General features: G+C 54.9%; 2 protein-coding genes across 3 annotated transcripts in view; one reads left to right on the top strand and one right to left on the bottom strand.

Moving 5' to 3' along the window:
* LOC142912076 (uncharacterized) overlaps positions 1-1,634 on the top strand; it is a 25,197-nt gene extending 23,563 nt beyond the window's left edge. For both annotated transcript variants that reach the window (XM_076060372.1, XM_076060371.1), the window contains exon 11: positions 443-1,634. In XM_076060372.1, the coding sequence (XP_075916487.1) occupies positions 443-565 (123 nt within the window). In that variant the 3' untranslated portion in view covers positions 566-1,634. The remainder of the gene's footprint in view (positions 1-442) is intronic.
* On the bottom strand, positions 1,533-22,154 carry LOC142912077 (cadherin-13-like). Its single transcript, XM_076060373.1, has 4 exons — positions 21,964-22,154; positions 19,683-19,825; positions 14,638-14,865; positions 1,533-3,562 (listed from the first exon to the last, which is right to left on the bottom strand). The coding sequence occupies exons 1-4, from the start codon at positions 22,152-22,154 to the stop codon at positions 3,537-3,539; spliced, it is 588 nt and encodes a 195-aa protein (XP_075916488.1). The 3' UTR covers positions 1,533-3,536.

The following is a 22,154-nucleotide window of genomic DNA, read 5'->3' as shown; positions in this document are numbered from 1 at the left end:
CCATCGTCCCTCTCCTGCCCAAGGTGGCTTCTCTCAACAGTTTGAACGATGTCACGAAACCCCCGTGTGTATTATCTGACCCTCGTGTTGTCCGTGCAGTACGTGTGTTGAACTACTTTCGCACCACCGTGCGTAGCCACGAACCCTGTGTACATTATCTGACCCTCGTGTTGTCCGTGCGTGTGTGTGTACGTGCGTGCGTACGTGCGTGTGTACGTGTTGAACTACTTTGGCACCACCGTGCGTAGCCAACTGTGCTAATCGAAGGTGCGGGTGGATGGACAACGAAAACGTTGTTCCTTTCACCATCTCTCAGTGTAATCCCAAGGGAGCATCTCGCCGTGGTTCTTTGTGAGCGCCTCTGCGTTTGCGTCCCGCATCTTTGTGACTGTTGACGATGGCGGTGTTGTTGTGGCGTCTTCGATGTGTTCATTTGTCACAGGCGAGCGAGATCTCAAGAAAAGCTGCGTCGAGAAGAAAGGTCAAACGAGGGAGGATGATCTCTGCGTTACCTCCCAGCAAGCCTCCTGCAATAGAGTGCGGCAACATCTTTGACTGGTTTTAGGATCCAGATGTCTACGCTTTTGAACCTGAGGATTAAGTCAGAGTGTTTTTTTGAGCGACGTTGTTTTAACGTTGTTTTAACGTTGTTTTGCGTTCAATGTTCTTGGCGAAATGGTGGCCAGGGTGGAGACTTTTAGCCACCGCGGTTAAAATATTTTGGGTGTTCAGTTTTAAGTAAGTGTTTTTTCTGTTGATTTAAAGCTTTCGTGACTGCAGGGATTCATATTCTTGGTTCTTTCGGTAAAGTCACCACGTAGAAGGGAAACAATAAAATAATAAAAATATAAAACAATAAAATTATCACGACGTTTCGACTGCAACACAAAGCAATCGTCATCAGGTGTGAAAACCATAGCAAGAAAATTTGAAAAAAATTTATTGCTGTGGTTTTCACACCTGATGATGATTGATTGTGTTGCAGTCGAAACGCCGTGAGAATTTTGTTTTATATATTTTTATTATTTTACTGTTTCCCTTCTACGCGGTGGTGACTTTACCAAAAGAACCAAGAATAATAAAAGTGTTTCTCACCAATTTTCAGAGAGGAGGGGGGAGACACTTTCGCCTATAAGTTTGAGTTGGGCGGCCACACATTTGAAACCACAGCTGGGGTTGACAGCAGCATGATGATGATGGGGGGGGGGTGTTTTCACATTTGTGTATTGTCGGGGGGGGGGGGGGGGCGCACGTCAGAGGGCCGCGCTAAAGGCCCATCAGTGGCCGCTAGTGGCTTGCGGGCCTTGCAATGAAGAGCGAACTGTGTGTAGGTCGACTTTTGAAGGCTACGCCATTCAAGACGTGAAACAACAAGCTGGGTAATTCGGAATAGGCAACACATGGTTCACGTCAGTAGCAATGAACTGGCCATAAACTGTTTAATAAACACGCTTGACAGAACAGGAGCAGTATAACGTCACTGGCGGGCGTGGACTTTCGTGGTATTATATAAGTTGCGATTGTAAAGTAAATGTTCATTTTGTTCTGTTCGTTGCTGTAATATCGCTTCATCGAGTGCCGTCTCGTAAGGGCGACGTCAAGTGTACGCTCGAAATTAAAGCGCTTAAAATCTGCGAGTAATTCCGTGCCCTTTTTTTTGATTGTTCGACGTGAGGAAATACGTTGGGAAAGGTCGCAAGTTCGTGAAACCCCGTCGCGAGTGTCAACTCGGCCCTTCGCAACTTTCGGCGTTGTTGACATCACCGGTTTCGATGAGGTCGGAGCTGCACGTGGCTGAGCTCCGGAAAATCGATCCCCTAGGTCGTCTTCAGCCTCGAGTGAAGGACCGGAGGGGGGCGGTGCGTGAACAAACATTTTAAACTCGACGCGACGACCTGACCCCCCCCTTCTTAAACGGACGGGCGCGAAAAAAAAGCGCCGTTTAGAGTCGGTGACGTTCGCGAACATCGCGGTACAAGGGGCGCGCGCTGTGACCGCGATACTGAGAAACGTTTATTTTTTTATTTTTCCGGGTACACATGTATATAACAAAAACAGAGAAGCGATAACTCAACGCGTGGAACACTTACAGCAGCAGCTAAATGCTCACGAAAAATAAACATCCCGTAGAGACGTTGTTTCTAAATGCGGAGCGGGGGAAAACACCGGAGCACCAGGAGAAAACTCGCACTGCCATGGGGAGACGCGCAAACTCCAAATACAGCAGCAGCAGGAGGCCGTGTCAAGGTGAACCCACGACCTCCTGCGTACCAGGAGGTCGTGGGTTCATCTCCTAGCCACCGTGACTAGCAGTCTCTGCCTACCCCGCAAGGTTGAGAGCACGGTGGTACGGCATTACGGTACGGGATTGCTCTGCTGCTTGTGCGGTACATCGTGTGGACCGTACGATGTGTTGTTGTTCCTTGACGAGTGTCACGGTGGTGTCCTTCCTCAGCAGTGCAAGTGATCAATCAAGCTAAAGTTTTTAATTTATAATAATTAAACTACGCCCCTGATAATCAAACGACGCTCTTGTCCTCAAGGGTGGATTAAAAACAGAACTGAAACATCAGCAGCAGCAGGACGTGAGGTGGGTGTGGTGGTAGTGGTGGGTGTGGTGATAGTGGTGGTAGTGGTGGGTGTGGTGGTAGTGGTGGTAGTGGTGATAGTGGTGGTAGTGGTAGTAGTGGTAGTAGTAGTGGTAGTAGTGGTGATAGTGGTAGTAGTGGTGGTAGTGGTGGGTGTGGTGGTAATAGTGGTAGTAGTGGTGATAGTGGTAGTAGTGGTGGTAGTGGTGGGTGTGGTGGTAGTGGTGGGTGTGGTGGTAGTGGTGGGTGTGGTGGTAGTGGTGGTAGTGGTGGGTGTGGTGGTAGTGGTGGTAGTGGTGATAGTGATGGTAGTAGTAGTGGTAGTAGTGGTGGTAGTGGTAGTAGTAGTGGTGAGTGTAGTGGTAGTAGTGGTAATAGTGGTGGTGGTAGTAGTAGTGGTGAGTGTAGTTGTAGTGGTAATAGTGGTAGTAGTGGTGAGTGTAATAGTAGTGGTAGTAGTGGTGATAGTGGTAGTAGTGGTGGTAGTGGTAGTAGTAGTGGTGAGTGTAGTGGTAGTGGTAATAGTGGTAGTAGTGGTGAGTGTAATAGTAGTGGTAGTAGTGGTGATAGTGGTAGTAGTGGTGGTAGTGGTGATAGTGGTAGTAGTAGTGGTGATAGTGGTGGTAGTGGTAGTTGCAGTGGTAGTAGTGAGTGTAGTAGTAGTGGTGATAGTGGTAGTAGTGGTAGTGGTGGATGTTCTCAGTCTGAGTCGCCAGCGTACAAGTCCGCCAGCTTGTGGAAGTCCGACAGATTCTGGAAGAAGTTCGGCCCCCACGTGTCCAGGACTCCGTGGCTGTGATCGGCGTCCCACGGTGAGGAGCCGCTCAGTGAGGAGCTCAGTGAGGAGTTCAGTGAGGAGCTCAGTGAGCTCGCGAGCTCAGTGAGCCGGCCTCGGAGCCGGAGCCCTCGTACGCGAAGACGGCCAGCGAGTCGTACGGAGGTGACATCTCATCGGCATCGGCCGCATGCAAACTCTGCAGGCGCAGCGGTGGTGGTTCAAGTGAGTGGTGTGTGATGGTGGTGATGGTGGTGATGTTCAGGTGAGTGGTGTGTGATGGTGATGGTGTTCAAGTGGGTGGTGTGTGATGGTGGTGATGGTGGTGATGTTCAAGCGAGTGGTGTGTGATGGTGTTCAAGTGAGTGGTGTGTGATGGTGGTGATGTTCCAGTGAGTGGTGTGTGATGGTGTTCAAGTGAGTGTTGTGATGGTGATGGTTCAAGTGAGTGGTGTGTGATGGTGGTTCAAGTGAGTGGTGTGTGATGATGGTGATGGTGTTCAAGTGAGTGGTGTGTGATGGTGGTGATGGTGGTGATGGTGTTCAAGTGAGTGGTGTGTGATGGTGATGATGTTCAAGTGAGTGTTGTGATGGTGGTGATGTTCAAGTGAGTGGTGTGTGATGGTGTTCAAGTGAGTGTTGTGATGGTGGTGATGGTGATGGTTCAAGTGAGTGGTGTGTGATGGTGGTTCAAGTGAGTGGTGTGTGATGGTGGTGATGGTGTTCAAGTGAGTGGTGTGTGATGGTGATTGTGGTGATGGTGTTCAAGTGAGTGGTGTGTGACGGTGGTGATGGTGTTCAAGTGAGTGGTGTGTGATGGTGGTGATGGTGTTCAAGTGAGTGGTGTGTGATGGTGATGATGTTCAAGTGAGTGTTGTGATGGTGATGTTCAAGTGAGTGGTGTGATGATGGTGGTGATGGTGTTCAACCCCCTACCTCCTCACGGTGCCGGACGGGCAACTCTGTCGTGGACAGTGCTGTGGGGGGAGGACCAATTCCGATTGGTTCCTCCCCTCATGGCGTCTGTGACCACCACAGGGGCTAAACAGGGGCTCTGGATGGGTAGAGGGGCTGGTAACCCCTCCACCTTCAAAAAATTACCGCGAAACTATGACTTAAACTTAAATATATGTAGAGGTGTTAACTACGCGCTGTTGCGTAACCTGCATTGCCACCGGGGCAGTGCAGCATTACCCCTGGGTACAACGGTTGGGGTCAGTGGAGGTGAAACGGATCGTAGCCAGGGTTTAGTACGAACCAATCAGACGGTTCCACGTGGGAATGTATGATTGGTTCTACCTGGCCACGAAGGGGTATAAGACGGGTGACCCAACGGATCTCGGGGAGTTCTCTCCCTGCACGAAGACAGAAGACTAGGCTGAAGCCTAGCTAGGACCCTGGACCAGCCTCCCAGCCCTTCTAAGGGCTAAGGCTCGGCATACCCAGTGGTCAGGACCCACCGGGCCAGCGGTGGGTCAGATAGCCTCCCCTAGGTCCTAGCCGGAGGACTAGGATAGCGGTAGACGTGTGAGTCCCGCCACGTCCGGAGGTTGTACCTCCTTAGGTATCAAGGAGGTTAGCGGTAGACGTGTGAGTCCCGCCAAGTCCGGAGGCTGTACCTCCTTAGGTATCAAGGAGGTTAGCAGTAGACGTGTGAGTCCCGCCAAGTCCAGAGGCTGTACCTCCCTAGGGTATCGGATGAGGGGACCGAATATCCCTCTGTGTGTGTTAAGCATTGTATAAGGAAATAATACAATAAACAGTGTGCCTCCTTAAGAAGTCTGCTCGTCCTTACAACACTACAACTGGTGTCAGGAGTGGTTGGAAATGGAAACCAGAAGTTCAGCCCACGCGCGGAGCCAGAACGAAGAAAACGCTGTCTCACCTGCAAGCACCGCCAGCTCCACTGAAAATGCTGCCGCGTTGACGGCCGCCCAGCCACCGGTTGAGCAGCCGGTCGCTCCCCCTGCAATGGGGAACGGACTCAGGGCAGCACACGGCCGTCTCGCTCAACTCCTACATGCCGCGGCCTCCATTCTCGAGATCAACTTGGAGGTCGCGGGCAGGCCGAGTCAACCGCCGGCAGACGTTCCCGCCATCGGCCGGGGCGGACATTTTTATTTTCCCGCCGGAGAACCACGTGATCCCGCCGGAAGCGGAAGCCAGGGGCATCCTGGGAACGCGGGGGGCCAATCAAAACCCGCAACGTCATCAGCATGCGATGCTGCGAATTCAAGTTCCTCAGCAGACGCCGCGTCATCACTGTACCGACACGGTACAATAGACTCTATCGGCCGGGAAATCGCCGATCTCCGGCTCGAGACGGTGCAAGCTGAGGAGGAGACGACGTCCGCCCTCCAACAATGCCTGCCCATCTTCCGGGAATTCACATCTGAAGGGGGCGACTGGGCGGTGTTCCAGCATCGCTTCCTGAGCCACCAAGAGACGGTGGGCTGGTCGGACGCACAGGCGCTCCGAGCGCTACCAGCCACTCTGGACGACGACGCTCTCGCCTCGCTCCTCACCATCCCCAGGCATAAAAGGGCGACTCTTCAATCGGCCCTACGACGGATGTCCGACGTCTACGGGCCTCCATCCGACGTCCACAGCCGATTTTACGACAGGCGACGCCGCCCTAAAGAGTCTCCGTTGGCATTCCGGACCGCTCTACTGGCGATGGCAAGAGTGGGTTACCCTCGCATGGACGACGAGGCCATCGACGCCATCATTCTCCAGAAGATGCTGGAGCTGGCGCGCGAGCTGCGCATCGTCATCCAAGTGGTGGATGACGACAGTATGTGCTCGCTACGAGCCGCTCGGTGCATCCACGCACATCTGCTGCTCCACACGGAATCGACCATCGCCGCCTCGGCTTCGACGTCGGAGCCTGCTAGCAGGGACGCCGAGTTCTCCCCCGACCGGGCCTTCATGGCGACCAGGTCAACGGGCCGGCGATCGTCCGACCACGCTGGTCGCCGCAACGACCAGCAGCGGGGACGGCCTTCTCCACGCGGCGACGTGACGTGCTTCAACTGTGGCCAACGAGGCCACATCTTCTCTGACTGCCGTGCGCCTCGACAACGCCCCTCCGCATCCCGGGGCCAGGACTACAGGACGTCCACGGCATCGCGGCAAAACCAGGCAAGTCGCGACGCCTCTCACGCTCGGCCCTCATTCACACCATACACACCGCAACGCACCATAAGAAGGGCTCGCGATTCGGCGTGTGATGGGGGGTATTCTGGCGTTTGTTCGCGGCCACTCAGACCTGGGCAGTGGTCTGAGTTGGCCCATAGGGTAGTCGCGGCGACGGCAGGTTCGTCCGTGGTTGTCGGATCAATCGAGGGTGTGGAATTTCGCGTGTTAGTCGATACTGGCGCGTCAGCTACGATCATTTCGGATTTGATTCACAATATACTGCCCGTACGATGCCGCCCCTTGGAACGGGTTTCTATCCCGTGTTTCGCCACTAATGGCAGTTCGCTGGGCATTATCGGGCAAATTCGGGCGCAAATTTCGATTGGAGACATTAAATTGGCAGGGCCTATTTTGGTCTCTTCTTCCCTTGCCGTGCCGTGTTTGTTAGGCACTGATTTTCTCGCGAAAATGCCTATTAAGATCCATGTAGATCAAGGCTGCATCAAACTCCCGTCGGGTCGGCGGATGGCGTTCTTGCCCACACCCTCACATCCGCGCATGGCTAGTGCCTCGGTGCAGGCGTTTGTCGCGAGCACAGTCCGCATTCCACCAGGGACACAAATGCTCGTGCCCTTGCAACTTAAAAAACCGCTAGCCCGGAGGCCTCGGCACATGGCATTTTGCTGAGGCCTTCAAACGCAGCTGCTAAGGGGTTAGATTTGGTGGCTGCACAGACCCTCGTAGCAGCCGACAGGGAGCCGTTCTTGCAGGTTTTGAATGTCGGATTGTCCACAACCGTCATTCCACAAGGAACTGTGCTCGCTGACGCGACCCCAGTGCCGTTGGGGACCGGAGTCGTGGGACACGTGCATGACACGCCGCAGGTCCCACCTCCTTCCGAATCGGATGAGAGATGGTTGGACGCGCTTTGCACAGACACGGGTGATCTGTCTCATTCGCAGCGAATTAAATTGCGCGCTCTTCTGCGAGAATTTTCCGATATCTTCAGTAAATCTAAATTTGATATTGGCTGTACCAAGCTGCTGCGTCACCACATTGATACTGGTGACGCTGCCCCGATTCGACAAAACCCATTTCGGCTTAGCCCGGCGGAGAAACAGCATGTTAAATCGGCTGTGGATGACATGCTGGAGGCCGATATAATTTCTCCCTCCACTAGTCCCTGGGGTGCTCCAATAGTGCTGGTCAAAAAGCACGATGGCAGTCTCCGTTTTTGCGTTGATTTTCGGCGCCTAAATAAAATCTCGGTAGCGGACGCCTACCCTCTCCCTCGTATAGACGAGTCATTGGATGCCCTGGCAGGGGCGCACTATTTCTCCACCTTGGACCTTCTGTCGGGGTTTTGGCAACTCCCCCTCGACGAAGCGTCAAAACCTAAGACTGCTTTTCGGACACCACAGGGCCTTTTCGAGTTTAATAGATTGCCCATGGGTCTCCACTCGGCCCCAGGACGTTCCAGAGGCGCATGGAGCTGGTCCTCGCTGGGCTCCAGTGGGACTCATGTCTCATTTATCTTGACGACGTCATCGTCTTTAACCGCACGTTCGGCGAACACATCGAACGGTTGAGTGCTGTCTTCTTGAAAATGCGGGCCGCTAACTTGAAATTCCGGCCGCAGAAGTGTCATCTTCTGTGTGAGTCTGTGCGCTATCTGGGCCACATAGTTAGCCGCTTGGGCATCTCTACCGACCCTGAAAAAACCAAATGTGTTCAACATTGGCCGACCCCTACATCTGCGGGCAATGTTCATAGTTTTATTGGTTTTGCGTCGTACTACCGCCGGTTTGTTGCTGGCTTCGCGACGATTGCCAAGCCGCTCCACGCCCTTACGTCAAAAGGGGTGGCGTTTCATTGGGGGGACGCAGAACAGGCCGCTTTCGACTCCTTGCGGAACGCGCTCGTAGCGGCACCGTCCCTTGCGTACCCCGATTTTTCCGTGCCATTCGTGTTGGACACCGACACTAGCAATACGGGGATTGGGGGTGTTCTGTCCCAAAAAGTTGATGGCATTGAAAGGGTTGTTGCCTATGGTAGCAGAGTCTTGTCTCTTGCTGAACAAAGATACTGTGTGACCAGACGTGAGCTGCTGGCCATTGTTTTTTTTATTCAACAATACAGGCCGTACCTGTATGGTCATCATTTTACCGTGCGATCTGATCATTCGGCTTTACAGTACGCTCCGCGGGTTGACCAACCGTCCGGGCTGCTTTCTCGGTGGCTCGAAGTCCTTCAGGAGTACGATTTCAATGTCACTTACCGTAGGGGTGCACAACACACAAATGCCGATGCGTTGTCTCGCCTCCCGCTGGCTCAAAAATGTGCATGTTTTTTGGGCTCGGGCCGTTGTAAGCCGCCACTGCACGTCACGCCTCTCACAACGGTGTCAGCCGCGCTTCCCGCCGCCTCAGCGCCGATGTCGGATCATGCAGATCCAATGGCCAGTGACGATTTGCTGGGGCTAACTTTGGCCGAATGGGGTCGGCACCAGAGTGATGACATGTCGTTACTGAGGTTGCGTCGCCACGCGAATAATGCGGCTCCAAGACAGGGCAAATTTAATTCATTCGTCATGAAGCACGGCTTGTTGATGCATTGGGATGCTGACTCGTGTCAACATAAAATCGTCGTGCCGTCCGCCTTGCGATGCAAAGCCGTATGGGCGGCGCATGAGCGTTTATTGCATCTGGGTGTTCATAAGACCATTGGGTTGTTGCGGTTGCAATTTTTCTGGCCGGGCATGCTGCGCGACGTCACTGACATTTTGCTGGGATGCACCCATTGCGCGCAACGTAAACCGCCGGCTAAACCGGCATGTCCACCCCTGCAACCCATTTCGGTCTCTCGTATAAATGAGTTGGTGGCTCTCGATATTTTGGGCCCTTTTCCTACTACGCCACGGGGTAATAAGTACCTTCTGGTTGGGGTAGAGTATTTTACGCGGTGGCCTATGGCCTGAGCCCTCCCCAACCAGTCGGCGGCGGCCGTTGTGGACGCCTTTGTTCAGGGCTACGTCCTGGACAAGGGCGCATCAGAACGGTTGCTGACCGATCAGGAAAGAAATTTTTCGGGAGCCTTGCTGAATGATGTGTGCCGCCTGTTGGGCACTAAGAAAGTGCGCACTTCGCCCTACCATCCCCAGACCGACGGCATGGTGGAGCACCTTCATAGAACTCTCACCGCTATGTTATGCCATCAAGTCGATGAATCCCACCGCGATTGGGACTTGTAGGTTCCGGGGGTCCTCGCCGCATACCGTATGGCACCTCACGCGGCGACGGGATTTTCCCCGTTCTTTCTAATGTACGGCAGGGATGCCTTTCCTCCCGCCGACGTTCGGCTGGAAATCAAACAGCCACCGCAAAAGTCAAAGCTCGTTGACCACTTGCGATTCAGCCTCCGTAAGTTGGCCGAGGCACGGGAGGCCGCCATTGAAAATTCTGCTTCCCGCCAACGGGCGAATTTGCGACTGCGTGACCCTCGGACATACACGCATCCGTGGGCACCGGGAGACAGGGCATGGCTCCACTGCCCCCAGGTGCCGGTGTCCACGTCGGCCAAACTCCTCAGACCATGGTGAGGCCCGGTTGAGGTAGTGGAAGTCCTGCGTCCCCAATGTGTTAAAATTCGCTGGGGACGGCGTCGCTGGTGCGTTCACCCCTCTCGGTTGAAACCCTTGGTCACGCCACGCGTCCCTCCACAACACACACGACACGGGGGCCGAGTGTGCGACGCGTCCGACGAGCCAGATGTTGTCCCATTGGTGCCTAATCCACAGCGCAGGCGTGTCATTCCTCCTGCAGATGACGCGGGAGTGACGGCTCCATGCAGGCCACGTTCGACCTCAATGGACCGTGGAGCAGCAGGTGTCCGTGTGGAGATGCCTAAAGGCCCACCGGATGCTCTTGCTCATCCTCCTCCTTCCCTTGTGCCGCCGACAAAGCCTGCCATCCCCTACGATGGTCCCGCGAAACACACGCGCGCGAAATCTCGCCGGTTGTTATGATGTTCTTTGGCATGTCTAGTGCCTTGTACATACGTTATGTTGTTAAGGGGGGCATTTATAGGAGTTTTATTGTTCTTGTTTTTGTTGTTCGTGAGGCACACTCACAATTCTTCTACCGTTGGTAATTTCGGAGTTTCCCATTGTTGCAGCCAGGACGGCTGGAGCTTCCGAAGGAGGAGGTGATGTAGAGGTGTTAACTACGCGCTGTTGCGTAACCTGCATTGCCACCAGGGCAGTGCAGCATTACCCCTGGAGAGGCTACCACTCCTCTGTCGGGAGCTGGATCGGTACCGCCTGGATCTCTGTGGCATTTAGGAGGTCCGGTGTATCGGTTCTGGCTCCTGCCACCTTGAGGGGTGGACAGTTCTCTACTCGGGGCAGGAGACTGCCAAACAGGGTGTGGCTCTTATTTTGAACAAAAAAATGAAGGGGGCGTGGGAGCGTGGCGGTGAGGTGTGGGAAGCTGTAAACCCCAGGCTACTTTGGGCTCGCCTTCCCATCAATCGGAGGCGAGGATTGGTGGTCGTGGTTACTTATGCCCCCACCGAAGACGAACATCCGTGGAGGGATGCAGGCAAAGCCGATGAGTCAGATGCCTTCTATGGCCTCCTGTCACAGGTGCTGGCCAAAGTGGCCCCTCGGGATAGAGTCATCTTGTTGGGTGACTTCAATGCCCGAGTTGGTCATGATGTTGTCACCTGGCCTGGAGTGATTGGAGGGCATAGGCCGGATCAGCTTAATAACAACGGTAGGAGGCTGCTAGATTTTTGTGCAGCCCATGGACTTGTAATTACCAACATGCTGTTCCGGCATCGGCGCATCCACACGACATCATGGATGCATGCCGGGTCCAAGCAAGAACATCTGCTGGACTACATAGTGCCGGACCAGCGGATGCGAGCCCATGTCCTTGACACCAGGCCCTACCGTGGAGCTGATCTGCTCTCTGACCATCGACTTGTCATCTGTAAGATGCGCTGCCCATTCTTCCGCTCCGGTAGTGGGTGTACATCCAGGACCCCATTCCAACCAAAAGTGGCCTGGTCTCGGTTATCTGATGAAAGTTGCAAGCGAGAATTTAATCATCGCCTGCGGCTGGGGTTGGCATCGTCCCCCACTCCTCCTGATGTCGAGGGTAAATAGGCGAGGTTTAGAACTGTGACTCATGCGGCTGCAATGTCTGCTTTGGGTACGTGGTCAGGACCTCCCCAGAGACCCTGGCTGACAGAGGAGGTGTTCAGGATGGTTGAGAAAAAACGACAGGCCCACTGTCATCGGCTACAGAATCCCACGTCAGAGAATGAGGAGGCTTACCGCAACCTTCGCTCGGAGGTTCGGAGAGCCGTGAGGCGCTGCAAGGATGAGTGGTGGTCGCGGGTTGCTGAGGAGATGGAGTCTGCCTCAGTGGCCCGCGATCACAAATCTGTATTTAACTCCATCAAAAAAGTAACCTGCAGTGCCACACCTATTACCATCATTACGGGAAAAAACGGTGATCCAATCTCCGGCCCCCAGGAACAGGTTTGCAGATTTGCTGAGCATTTCTGTGAGGTCCTGGGGGAGGGAAAATCCCTCAGGCAGGAAAACATCGTGGCACAAAGTGAGGATGACACTGCTGAGGCTGCGGTGCCTCAAATATTGGAAGAAGTCACCCCCTGTGAGTGGCTGGCTGAAGTGCCATCTGTTCAGGAAGTAATGAGGGCGATCCGGAGTCTGAGACCAGGAAAGGCAACGGGCAAAGATGATCTCCCAAGCGAAATGCTGAGGGAAGGTGGAGTTTGTGCACAGACTGCCCTATATGACATCATAACAACAGTCTGGACCACTGGACGGGTTCCGCAGGATTGGAAGGATGCCCTGGTGGTCCCCCTCTTTAAGAAGGGGGACCGCACAGACTGTAACAACTACAGGGGCATCTCACTCCTCAGTGTGCCGGGAAAGGTCCTGGCAAGGATTATTCAACATCGCCTTGCTAGGTACGCTGAGGAGAGGCTTGCGGAGCCCCAATGCGGTTTCAGGAAAGGGCGGTCCTGCACAGATGCCATATTCTCTGTCCGTCTGCTACAGCAGAGGTGTAGGGAATTCCAGCAAGACCTACATCTCTGCTTTATTGACCTGGTCAAGGCCTATGATACCATCAATAGGCCTGGGCTCTGGGTTGTTCTTCGTGCTTTTGGAGTACCTGACCCTCTGCTCACAATCATTAAGGACCTTCATGATGGTGAGCGGGCCCGGGTAAAACTACGTGGCCGGGAGTTCGAACCTTTCCCTGTACACCTTGGGGTGCGACAGGGATGTCCTCTGGCTCCCACATTATTTAACATCTATTTCGACCACGTAGTTCGTGAAGCCTTCAATAGCTGTACCGGGGGAATCTCCATATGGTACAGATATAATGGGAGGCTGATCGATGCCCGGGTGCGGTCAAGGGATGGCTCCCTATTGCTCAACCACGTTATGTATGCTGATGATTTGGTAATAGCTGCTCATTCAGAGGAGGAGTTGGAGATGCTGCTGCTGAGACTGGAGCGTGCCACTAAGAGATGGGGCCTTACCATCAGCCCCACCAAAACTAAGCACCTGCCTGGGTATTTTGTACCATCGGACACTCCACCCCCACAACTCCCAATCGGTGACGGCGCAGTTGTGGAGAGATTGGAGAGTTTCCCATACCTGGGAAGTGTGCTTATGACCGGCTACAGTTTAACAGCAGAGGTCTCACTCCGAATCAGTCGAGCAGCTACCTGTTCATCGGTTGCGTAACGCTGTGTGGACGCTACCTGGTCTGTCGCTCCACACTAAGCTTCAGGTCTTCTCGGCCACGGTCATTCCCTCCCTTCTCTACGCTTGCGAAACGTGGACCCCCCTAATGGGACATCTTCGCCGGTTAGAAACATTTAGGCTGGCCTGCCTACGATCCATCCTGGGTTTAACCAGACTGGATTGTGTGAGGAGCTCACAAATTCTTGAAAGATCTGGGCAAGGTCCCATCGGTGAGCTCCTCCGTCGGGCAAGGCTGCGATGGCTGGGTCATGTAGCCCGCATGCCCAGCCACCGCATGCCGAAACAGCTTTTGTTCGGCCGGATCGAGGGGTTTTGACTTTAACATAGCCATTCCTGTGACCAGTCACAAGCTAATCCCTCAGCTATTTGATATGTAAACACCTTTGTCAAGGTGCCTCACTTCTCCCAACCAGCTTAAAGTCGCTACGAATCTTAACAGCGTTCATTGAAGCTCTGTGGATGTGTAGGCCTTTACTTTAACATCTATTTCTGTGACCAGTCACAAGCTAATCCCTTAGCTATTTCAATGCTAAATTACTAGTTGCTTCTGTGGATGTGTAGGTTTTGACTTTAACATAGCCATTCCTGTGACCAGTCAAAAGCTAATCCCTCAGCTATTTGCACAAGCTAACCCCTTTGTCAAGATGTCTCACCTCTCCCAACCAGCTAAAAGTCGCTACGAATCTTAACAGCGTTCATTGAAGCTCTGTGGATGTGTAGGCCTTAACTTTAACATCTATTTCTGTGACCAGTCACAAGCTAATCCCTTAGCTGTTTAATGCTAAATTACTAGTTGCTTCTGTGGATGTGTAGGTTTTGACTTTAACATAGCCATTCCTGTGACCAGTCACAAGCTAATCCCTCAGCTATTTGATATGTAAACACCTTTGTCAAGGTGCCTCACTTCTCCCAACCAGCTTAAAGTCGCTACAAATCTTAACATCGTTCATTGAAGCTCTGTCGTCCCGACAGGTCTGTACCTTTCACCTGTGGCCGAAACGTCATGAGAATGTTATGTGTTATTTTATTATTTTATTCTCATTCTACGTGAACTTACCGAAAGAACCAAAGAAGACGACAATGATGACGACGTTGATGATGACGACGATGACGACAATGATGACAATGACGACGATGACGACGACGTTCATAATGACGATGACGGCGATGACGACGACAACAATGACGATGACGACGTCGATAATGACAATGACGACGACGTTGATGATGACGACGATGACGACAATGATGATGACAATGACGACGACGACGACGCCGAGCGCCATCTCCCGAGCGGTGCATTCCCCCCCCCCCCCGGCAGCGCTCACCGTCGACCTGGCGGAGCGTCCAGTCGTCGTCGCCGCCGCCGCCGGGCGCCAGCCGGAAGCGGAAGGGGCGGCCGTTGGGGTCCTCGTCAGCGTCCGAGGCGACGACGGCGACGCCAGTGCGGGGACACGCGGCGGTCCCACGCGGCCACACGGCGGCCGTGGGGGCGTTGTCGTTGACGTCGCTCAGCAGCAACTCCAGCGTGGCGGTGCCGCTCGCGACGGGGGAGCCTGCTCACACACACGCACACATACACACGTACACACACACACGTACACACACACAAACGTACACACACGTACACACACACATGTATACACACACACACATACACACACACATGTACACACACACGTACACACACGCACACACACGCACACGTACACACACGTACACACACACAAGTACACACACACGTACACACACACACACACGTACACACACACGTACACACACGCACACACACACACACACAAGTACACACACACGTACACACACGCACGCACACAAACGCACGTACACACACACACACGTACACGCGGCCACACGGCAGCCGTGGGGGCGTTGTCGTTGACATCGCTCAGCAGCAACTCCAGCGTGGCAGTGCCGCTCGCGACGGGGGAGCCTGCTCCACCGTCGCAACGTGCGCACGCACGCACACACACACACACACGTACACACACACACGCACACACACACATGTACACACACACGCGCACACACGTACACACATGTATACACACACACGCACGTACACACACGTACACACACGTACACACACGCATTTACACACACGCACGTACACACACACACACGCACGTACACACACACACGCACACACACGCACGCACACCACACGTACACATGCACACACCACACACGTACGTACACCCACACGCACGCACACAGGCACACACACACACACACGTACGCACACACGTACACACACACGTACGCACACACACACACACGTACACACACACGTACACACGTACGCACACACGTACACACACACACGTACGCACACGTACACACACACACGTACACACACACACGCATGTACACACACACACGCACGCACACATGTACACACACGTATACACACACACGCACGTACACACACGTACACACACACACGTACACACACACGCAGGTACACACACGTACGTACACAACAACAACAACAACCGCCATTCGCCACTAAGTGGCGGTGACGTCACCACGACGCTTGTGCCAGGCTATGTGCACCCTGAGGCCACGTGAAGTGTCGAACGCCCGCTGGCAGGAGGTCACGGGGCAGACCCAGGTGCCACGGGTCGACTGACTGAGATGACTGGCTGATGCACCACCTGTGCCCCCTACTGTGCCAACCTGCTGTGCTTTAGCCACCCGGCGCTCCGCTCGCTGTTGTGAGCGTCGCTCCTCCGCCCTCCGTTGTTGTTGGAGGGCGACTGCCTCCAACTGCCCAGTAGCATCCTTCACGAGCCTCCTCCACAGAGGCCGATCTTGACACCGCTGGTACCAGTCATCGGCAAGTCCACTCAGCTCCACGTCCTCCTGTACCACATCACTCCATCTCTTCTCTAGCCCGTGCCGCGCCCGCTTAGCCCCCTCAATCCGGCCAAACAAAAGCTGTTTCGGCATGCGGTGGCTGGGCATGCGGGCTACATGACCCAGCCATCGCAGCCTTGCCTGCCGGAGGAGCTCACCGATGGGACCCTGCCCAGATCTTTCAAGGATTTGTGAGCTCCTCACACAATCCAGTCTGGTTAAACCCAGGATGGATCGTAGGCAGGCCAGCCTAAATGTTTCTAACCGGCGAAGATGTTCCATTAGGGGGGTCCACGTTTCGCAAGCGTAGAGAAGGGAGGGAATGACCGTGGCCGAGAAGACCTGAAGCTTAGTGCGGAGCGACAGACCAGGTAGCTTCCACACAGCGTTACGCAACCGATGAAAAGATATTGCCGCTCGACTGATTCGGAGTGAGACCTCTGCTGTTAAACTGGTGCCAGTCATAAGCACACTGCCCAGGTATGGGAAACTCTCCACTCTCTCCACAACTGCCCCATCACCGATTGGGAGTTGTGGGGGTGGAGTGTCCGATGGTACAAAATACCCAGGCAGGTGCTTGGTTTTGGTGGGGCTGATGGTAAGGCCCCACCTCTTAGTGGCACGCTCCAGTCTCAGCAGCAGCGTCTCCAACTCCTCCTCTGACTGAGCAGCTATTACCAAGTCATCAGCATACATAACGTGGTTGAGCAATAGGGAGCCATCCCTTGACCGCACCCGGGCATCGATTAGCCTCCCATTATATCTGTACCATATGGAGATTCCCCCGGTACAGCTATTGAAGGCTTCACGAACTACGTGGTCAAAATAGATGTTAAATAATGTGGGAGCCAGAGGACATCCCTGTCGCACCCCAAGGTGTACAGGGAATGGCTCTGACTCCCGGCCACGTAGTTTTACCCGGGCCCGCTCACCATTATGAAGGTCCTTAATGATCGTCAGCAGAGGGTCAGGTACTCCAAAAGCACGAAGAACGACCCAGAGCCCAGGCCTACTGATGGTATCATAGGCCTTGACCAGGTCAATAAAGCAGAGATGTAGGTCTTGTTGGAATTCCCTACACCTCTGCTGTAGCAGACGGACAGAAAATATGGCATCTGTGCAGGACCGCCCTTTCCTGAAACCGCATTGGGGCTCCGCAAGCCTCTCCTCAGCGTGCCTGGCAAGGCGATGCTGAATAATCCTTGCCAGGACCTTTCCCGGCACACTGAGGAGTGAGATGCCCCTGTAGTTGTTACAGTCTGTGCGGTCCCCCTTCTTAAAAAGGGGGACCACCAGGGCATCCTTCCAATCCTGCGGAACCCGTCCAGTGGTCCAGACTGTTGTTATGATGTCATATAGGGCAGTCTGTGCACAAACGCCACCCTCCCTCAGCATTTCGCTTGGAAGATCATCTCTGCCCGCTGCCTTTCCTGGTCTCAGACTCCGGATCGCCTTCAATACTTCCTCAGCAGATGGCACCTCAGCCAGCCACTCACAGGGGGTGACTTCATCCAATATTTGAGGCACCGCAGCCTCAGCAGGGTCATCCTCACTTTGTGCCACGATGTTTTCCTGGCTGAGGGATTTTCCCTCCCCCAGGACCTCACAGAAATGCTCAGCAAATCTGCGAACCTGTTCCTGGGGGTCGGAAATTGGATCGCCGTTTTTTCCCCTAATGATGGTAATAGGTGTGGCGCTGCAGGTTACTTTTTTGATGGAGTTAAATAGAGATTTGTGATCACGGGCCACTGAGGCAGACTCCATCTCCTCAGCAACCCGCGACCACCACCCATCCTTGCAGCGCCTCACGGCTCTCCGAACCTCCGAGCGAAGGCTGCGGTAAGCCTCCTCATTCTCTGACGTGGGACTCTGTAGCCGATGACAGTGGGCCTGTCGCTTTTTCTCAACCATCGTGAACAACTCCTCTGTCATCCAGGGTGTCTGGGGAGGTCTGGACTGCGTACCCAAAGCAGCCATTGCAGCTGCATGAGTCACAGTCCTAAACCTCGCCCATTTACCCTCGACATCAGGAGGAGTCGGGGACGATGCCAATCCCAGCCGCAAGCGATGATGAAATTCTCGCTTGCAACTTTCATCAGATAACTGAGACCAGGCCACTTTAGGTTGGAATGGGGTCCTGGGTGTACACCCACCACCGGAGTGGAAGAATGGCAGGCGCATCTTACAGATGACTAGTCGATGGTCAGAGGGCAGATCAGCTCCACGGTAGGTCCTGGTGTCAAGGACATGGGCTCGCATTCGCTGGTCCGTCACTATGTAGTCCAGCAGATGTTCTTGCTTGGACCCGGCATGCATCCATGATGTTGTGTGGATGCGCCGATGCCGGAACAGCGTGTTGGTAATTACAAGCCCATGGGCTGCACAAAAATCTAGCAGCCTCCTACCGTTGTTATTGAGCTGATCTGGCCCATGCCCTCCAATCACTCCAGGCCAGGTGCCAGTATCATGACCAACTCGGGCATTGAAGTCACCCAACATGATGACTCTATCCCGAGGGGCCACTTTAGCCAGCACCTGTGACAGGAGGTCATAGAAGGCATCTGACTCATCGGCTTTGCCTGCATCCCTCCACGGATGTTCATCTTCGGTGGGGGCATAAGTAACCACGACCACCATTCCTCGCCTCCGGTTGATGGGAAGGCGTGCCCAAAGTAGCCTGGGGCTACTTTGGGCTCGCCTTCGAATTAAACTTAAATATGTAACAACGTACGTACACACACACGCACGCACACACACGTACACACACACACGCACGCACACACACGCACGCACAACACACGTACACACGCCACACACCACACACGTACGTACACACACACGCACGCCCACACACGTACACACACACGTACACACATAAAATGTAGTGAAGGTGGGTCACTAGGGGGCGTAGCGTTGGTTACACAGAGGGGAATTGTGGGTGCAGTAGCCCTCTCTGCCAGCAGGGCATGCAATGTCATGGAACGGGACCTAGGGGGCGTAGTGCTGGTGGCTGTCAGAGGACGTAGCAGCCCGGCTGGCTTGCAGGGCACGTGATAGGCCAAAGGTGACAGATGGGACACGTGGGGCACGGCCCAGACACCTTCTGGTAGGTTTCAGAAGGGGGCGTGGCCGAGGGCGTGGCCAGGCCACGCCGGGGGCCATAAAAGGGAGGTCCCGAGGCCGGGTCGGGGCCGTCTGCTGGAGTGGAGTCCTCGCTGCCGCGCCTTCCCCTGGGTCCTCGCTCTTCACACTCGGCATTGTGGGTCAGGCAGCATGCTGAGCGTCCTGACCCGTCTGCAGTGATCCCATGTGTGAACAGAGTGTCTAAAAGTGTAGAACAAACGTGTGTGTGTGTGCCTCCTACTACCAGCATCTCAGAAGTGACCCTCTACACACGTACACACACACACGTACACACACACGCGCACGCAGCGACGGCAAGCGTGGCTGTGAGCGAGGGCGTGGCCGCGGGCCCCGCTCCCCTGTAACCCCGCACCGTCGTCAGTCGCCAGGAACGTGGCTGTGTAGACGTTGCGCTGCACAAGAGGCGACTCGCGGTCGAGCTCCGCCGCCGTGCTCACCGCGCCGCCGGCCGCGTCGATGTCAAGCCAGTCGCCCGGCACCCGCAGCTTGCGGTAGCTGCACGCACGCACAAAGATCCCCCAGGTAGCCTCGACGGACTGTCACGGCGAGTGCTGTTAGTGGCGAGTAGGCAGACACCTATACACAGACGAAGATTCCCTACCGTGTAGCCTCAACAGGATGTAGGGGCAAGTGCTGTTAGCGAGTAAAGTGTAGTGTATAGTGTAGTGTATAGTAGTGTAGTGTAAAGTAGTGTATAGTGTATAGTAGTGTATAGTGTCGTGTATAGTAGTGTAGTGTATAGTGTAGTGTGAAGTGTAGTGTGTAGTGTATAATATTGTATAGTGTTGTCTAGTGTCACGCCATGAACAGACTGTGGTAACTTACCTGCAGTAGCAGACATACATCAGCAGGGGGTGGTATGTGGGCTGCTAGGGTTCCCCAGACCCCAAGAGGGGGTGGGCTGGGGGAATATTCCAGGATCCCCCAGAACATTCTGGAAGGGAGGCGTGGCCAGGGGCGGAGAGACCCTGGAGGGTTATAAAAGCCGGACCCTTGAACGGGTTCGGCAGTCATCCCCAAGCCGAAGACTGAAGACCGCCGGGCTTAGAGTAGGACCCTGGGAACCCCCAGACCCGACGTCCTTGTGAGGGCAGGGACTTAGTGGGACAGTGGTTGGACCCTGGGAAACCCCAGACCCTACGTCCTTGTAAGGGCCGAGACTTAGTAGGACAGTGGTTGGACCCTGGGTACCCCCAGACCCGACGTCCTTGTGAGGGCAGGGACTTAGTGGGACAGTGGTCGGACCCTGGGTACCCCCAGACCCGACGTCCTTGTGAAGGCAGGGACTTAGTGGGACAGTGGTCGGACCCTGGGTACCCCCAGACCCGACGTCCTTGTCAGGGCAGGGACTGAGTGGGACAGTGGTCGGACCCTGGGTACCCCCAGACCCGACGTCCTTGTGAGGGCAGGGACTTAGTGGGACAGTGGTCGGACCCTGGGAACCCCCAGACCCTACGTCCTTGTAAGGGCCGGGACTTAGTAGGACAGTGGTCAGACCCTGGGTACCGCCAGACCCGACGTCCTTGTGAGGGCAGGGACTTAGTGGGACAGTGGTCGGACCCTGGGTACCCCCAGACCCGACGTCCTTGTGAGGGCAGGGACTTAGTGGGACAGTGGTCGGACCCTGGGTACCCCCAGACCCGACGTTCTTGTCAGGGCAGGGACTGAGTGGGACAGTGGTCGGACCCTGGGTACCCCCAGACCCGACGTCCTTGTGAGGGCAGGGACTTAGTGGGACAGTGGTCGGACCCTGGGAACCCCCAGACCCTACGTCCTTGTAAGGGCCGGGACTTAGTAGGACAGTGGTCAGACCCTGGGTACCGCCAGACCCGACGTCCTTGTGAGGGCAGGGACTTAGTGGGACAGTGGTCGGACCCTGGGTACCCCCAGACCCGACGTCCTTGTGAGGGCAGGGACTTAGTGGGACAGTGGTCGGACCCTGGGTACCCCCAGACCCGACGTTGTCAGGGCAGGGACTGAGTGGGACAGTGGTCGGACCCTGGGTACCCCCAGACTCGACGTCCTTGTCAGGGCAGGGACTGAGTGGGACAGTGGTCGGACCCTAGGTACCTCCAGACCCGCTGTCCTTCTAAGGTCCGGGACTGAGTGGGACAGTGGCCAGGACCCGAGGACCTTGGCTGGGTCGGGTCAGGATAGCCTCCCCTAGGGCCCCTAGCCAGAGGGCTGAGAGTGGTCCCAGTGTTCGGAGGCACGATAGCCCGGAGGCCAAACCTCCCAAAGCAGCGGGTGAAAGGGGCCGTTACCCCTCAGTGTTAGGGACCTTGTATTGAGTTATTGTCAAATAAAAGTGTTGCCTCAAGTACCGGCTCTCCCTCGTCTTTGGGCTCACTACACTCGTACAGCACTAACCAGTAGTGTATTGGAGAGCAAATCCACGACATTTCCTATCTGAGTACCGTGACATTTCACCAGTAATTACGACAACGACACCCAGCTTCATCAGGCGACAGCCACATTGGCGGAGAAGTCTTCCTCCTGTTTAGGTTGTTGTGGTTGTTGTTGTGGTTGTTGTTGTGGTTGTTTTGCTTGTTGTTTTGGTTGTTGTGGTTGTTGTGGTTGTTGTTGTGGTTGTTGTTTTGGTTGTTATCCGCTTGGCGGGGAGTTGTCCTCACCGCAGGCTCTGCTTCTGTGCGGTGTCCGGGTCCCGTGCCACCAGCGTGGTGACGGCACTGCCCAGGGCGAGTCCTTCGGCCAGCATCACCTGCTGTAGCCGCGGCTCAAACAGCGGAGCCTCGTTCTCATCCTCAACACTCACCTGCCGGGGAGAGACGCGGCGCACGGGGAGAGACACGGGGAAAAACAT

The sequence above is a fragment of the Petromyzon marinus genome, unplaced genomic scaffold (genome assembly GCF_048934315.1).
Source record: "Petromyzon marinus isolate PM22_M1 ecotype Great Lakes invasive population unplaced genomic scaffold, UKy_Petmar_22M1.pri1.0 PM_G_Scaffold_189, whole genome shotgun sequence".
In the NCBI taxonomy this organism is placed as follows: Eukaryota; Metazoa; Chordata; class Hyperoartia; order Petromyzontiformes; family Petromyzontidae; genus Petromyzon; species Petromyzon marinus.
This window is presented reverse-complemented; position numbering and strand designations above follow the sequence as displayed.

What these genes read in the sequence shown, in the direction of transcription:
- LOC142912077 (XM_076060373.1), bottom strand. Translation starts at nt 22,154, where the DNA reads ATGTTTTTCCCCGTGTCTCTCCCCGTGCGCCGCGTCTCTCCCCGGCAG. An exon ending in GCACAGAAGCAGAGCCTGCG is followed by an intron (nt 19,826 to 21,963) that starts GTGAGGACAACT and finishes GCGTGCGTGCAG; the next exon opens with CTACCGCAAGCTGCGGGTGC. An exon ending in GACGCTCCGCCAGGTCGACG is followed by an intron (nt 3,563 to 14,637) that starts GTGAGCGCTGCC and finishes CTGCGCCTGCAG; the next exon opens with AGTTTGCATGCGGCCGATGC.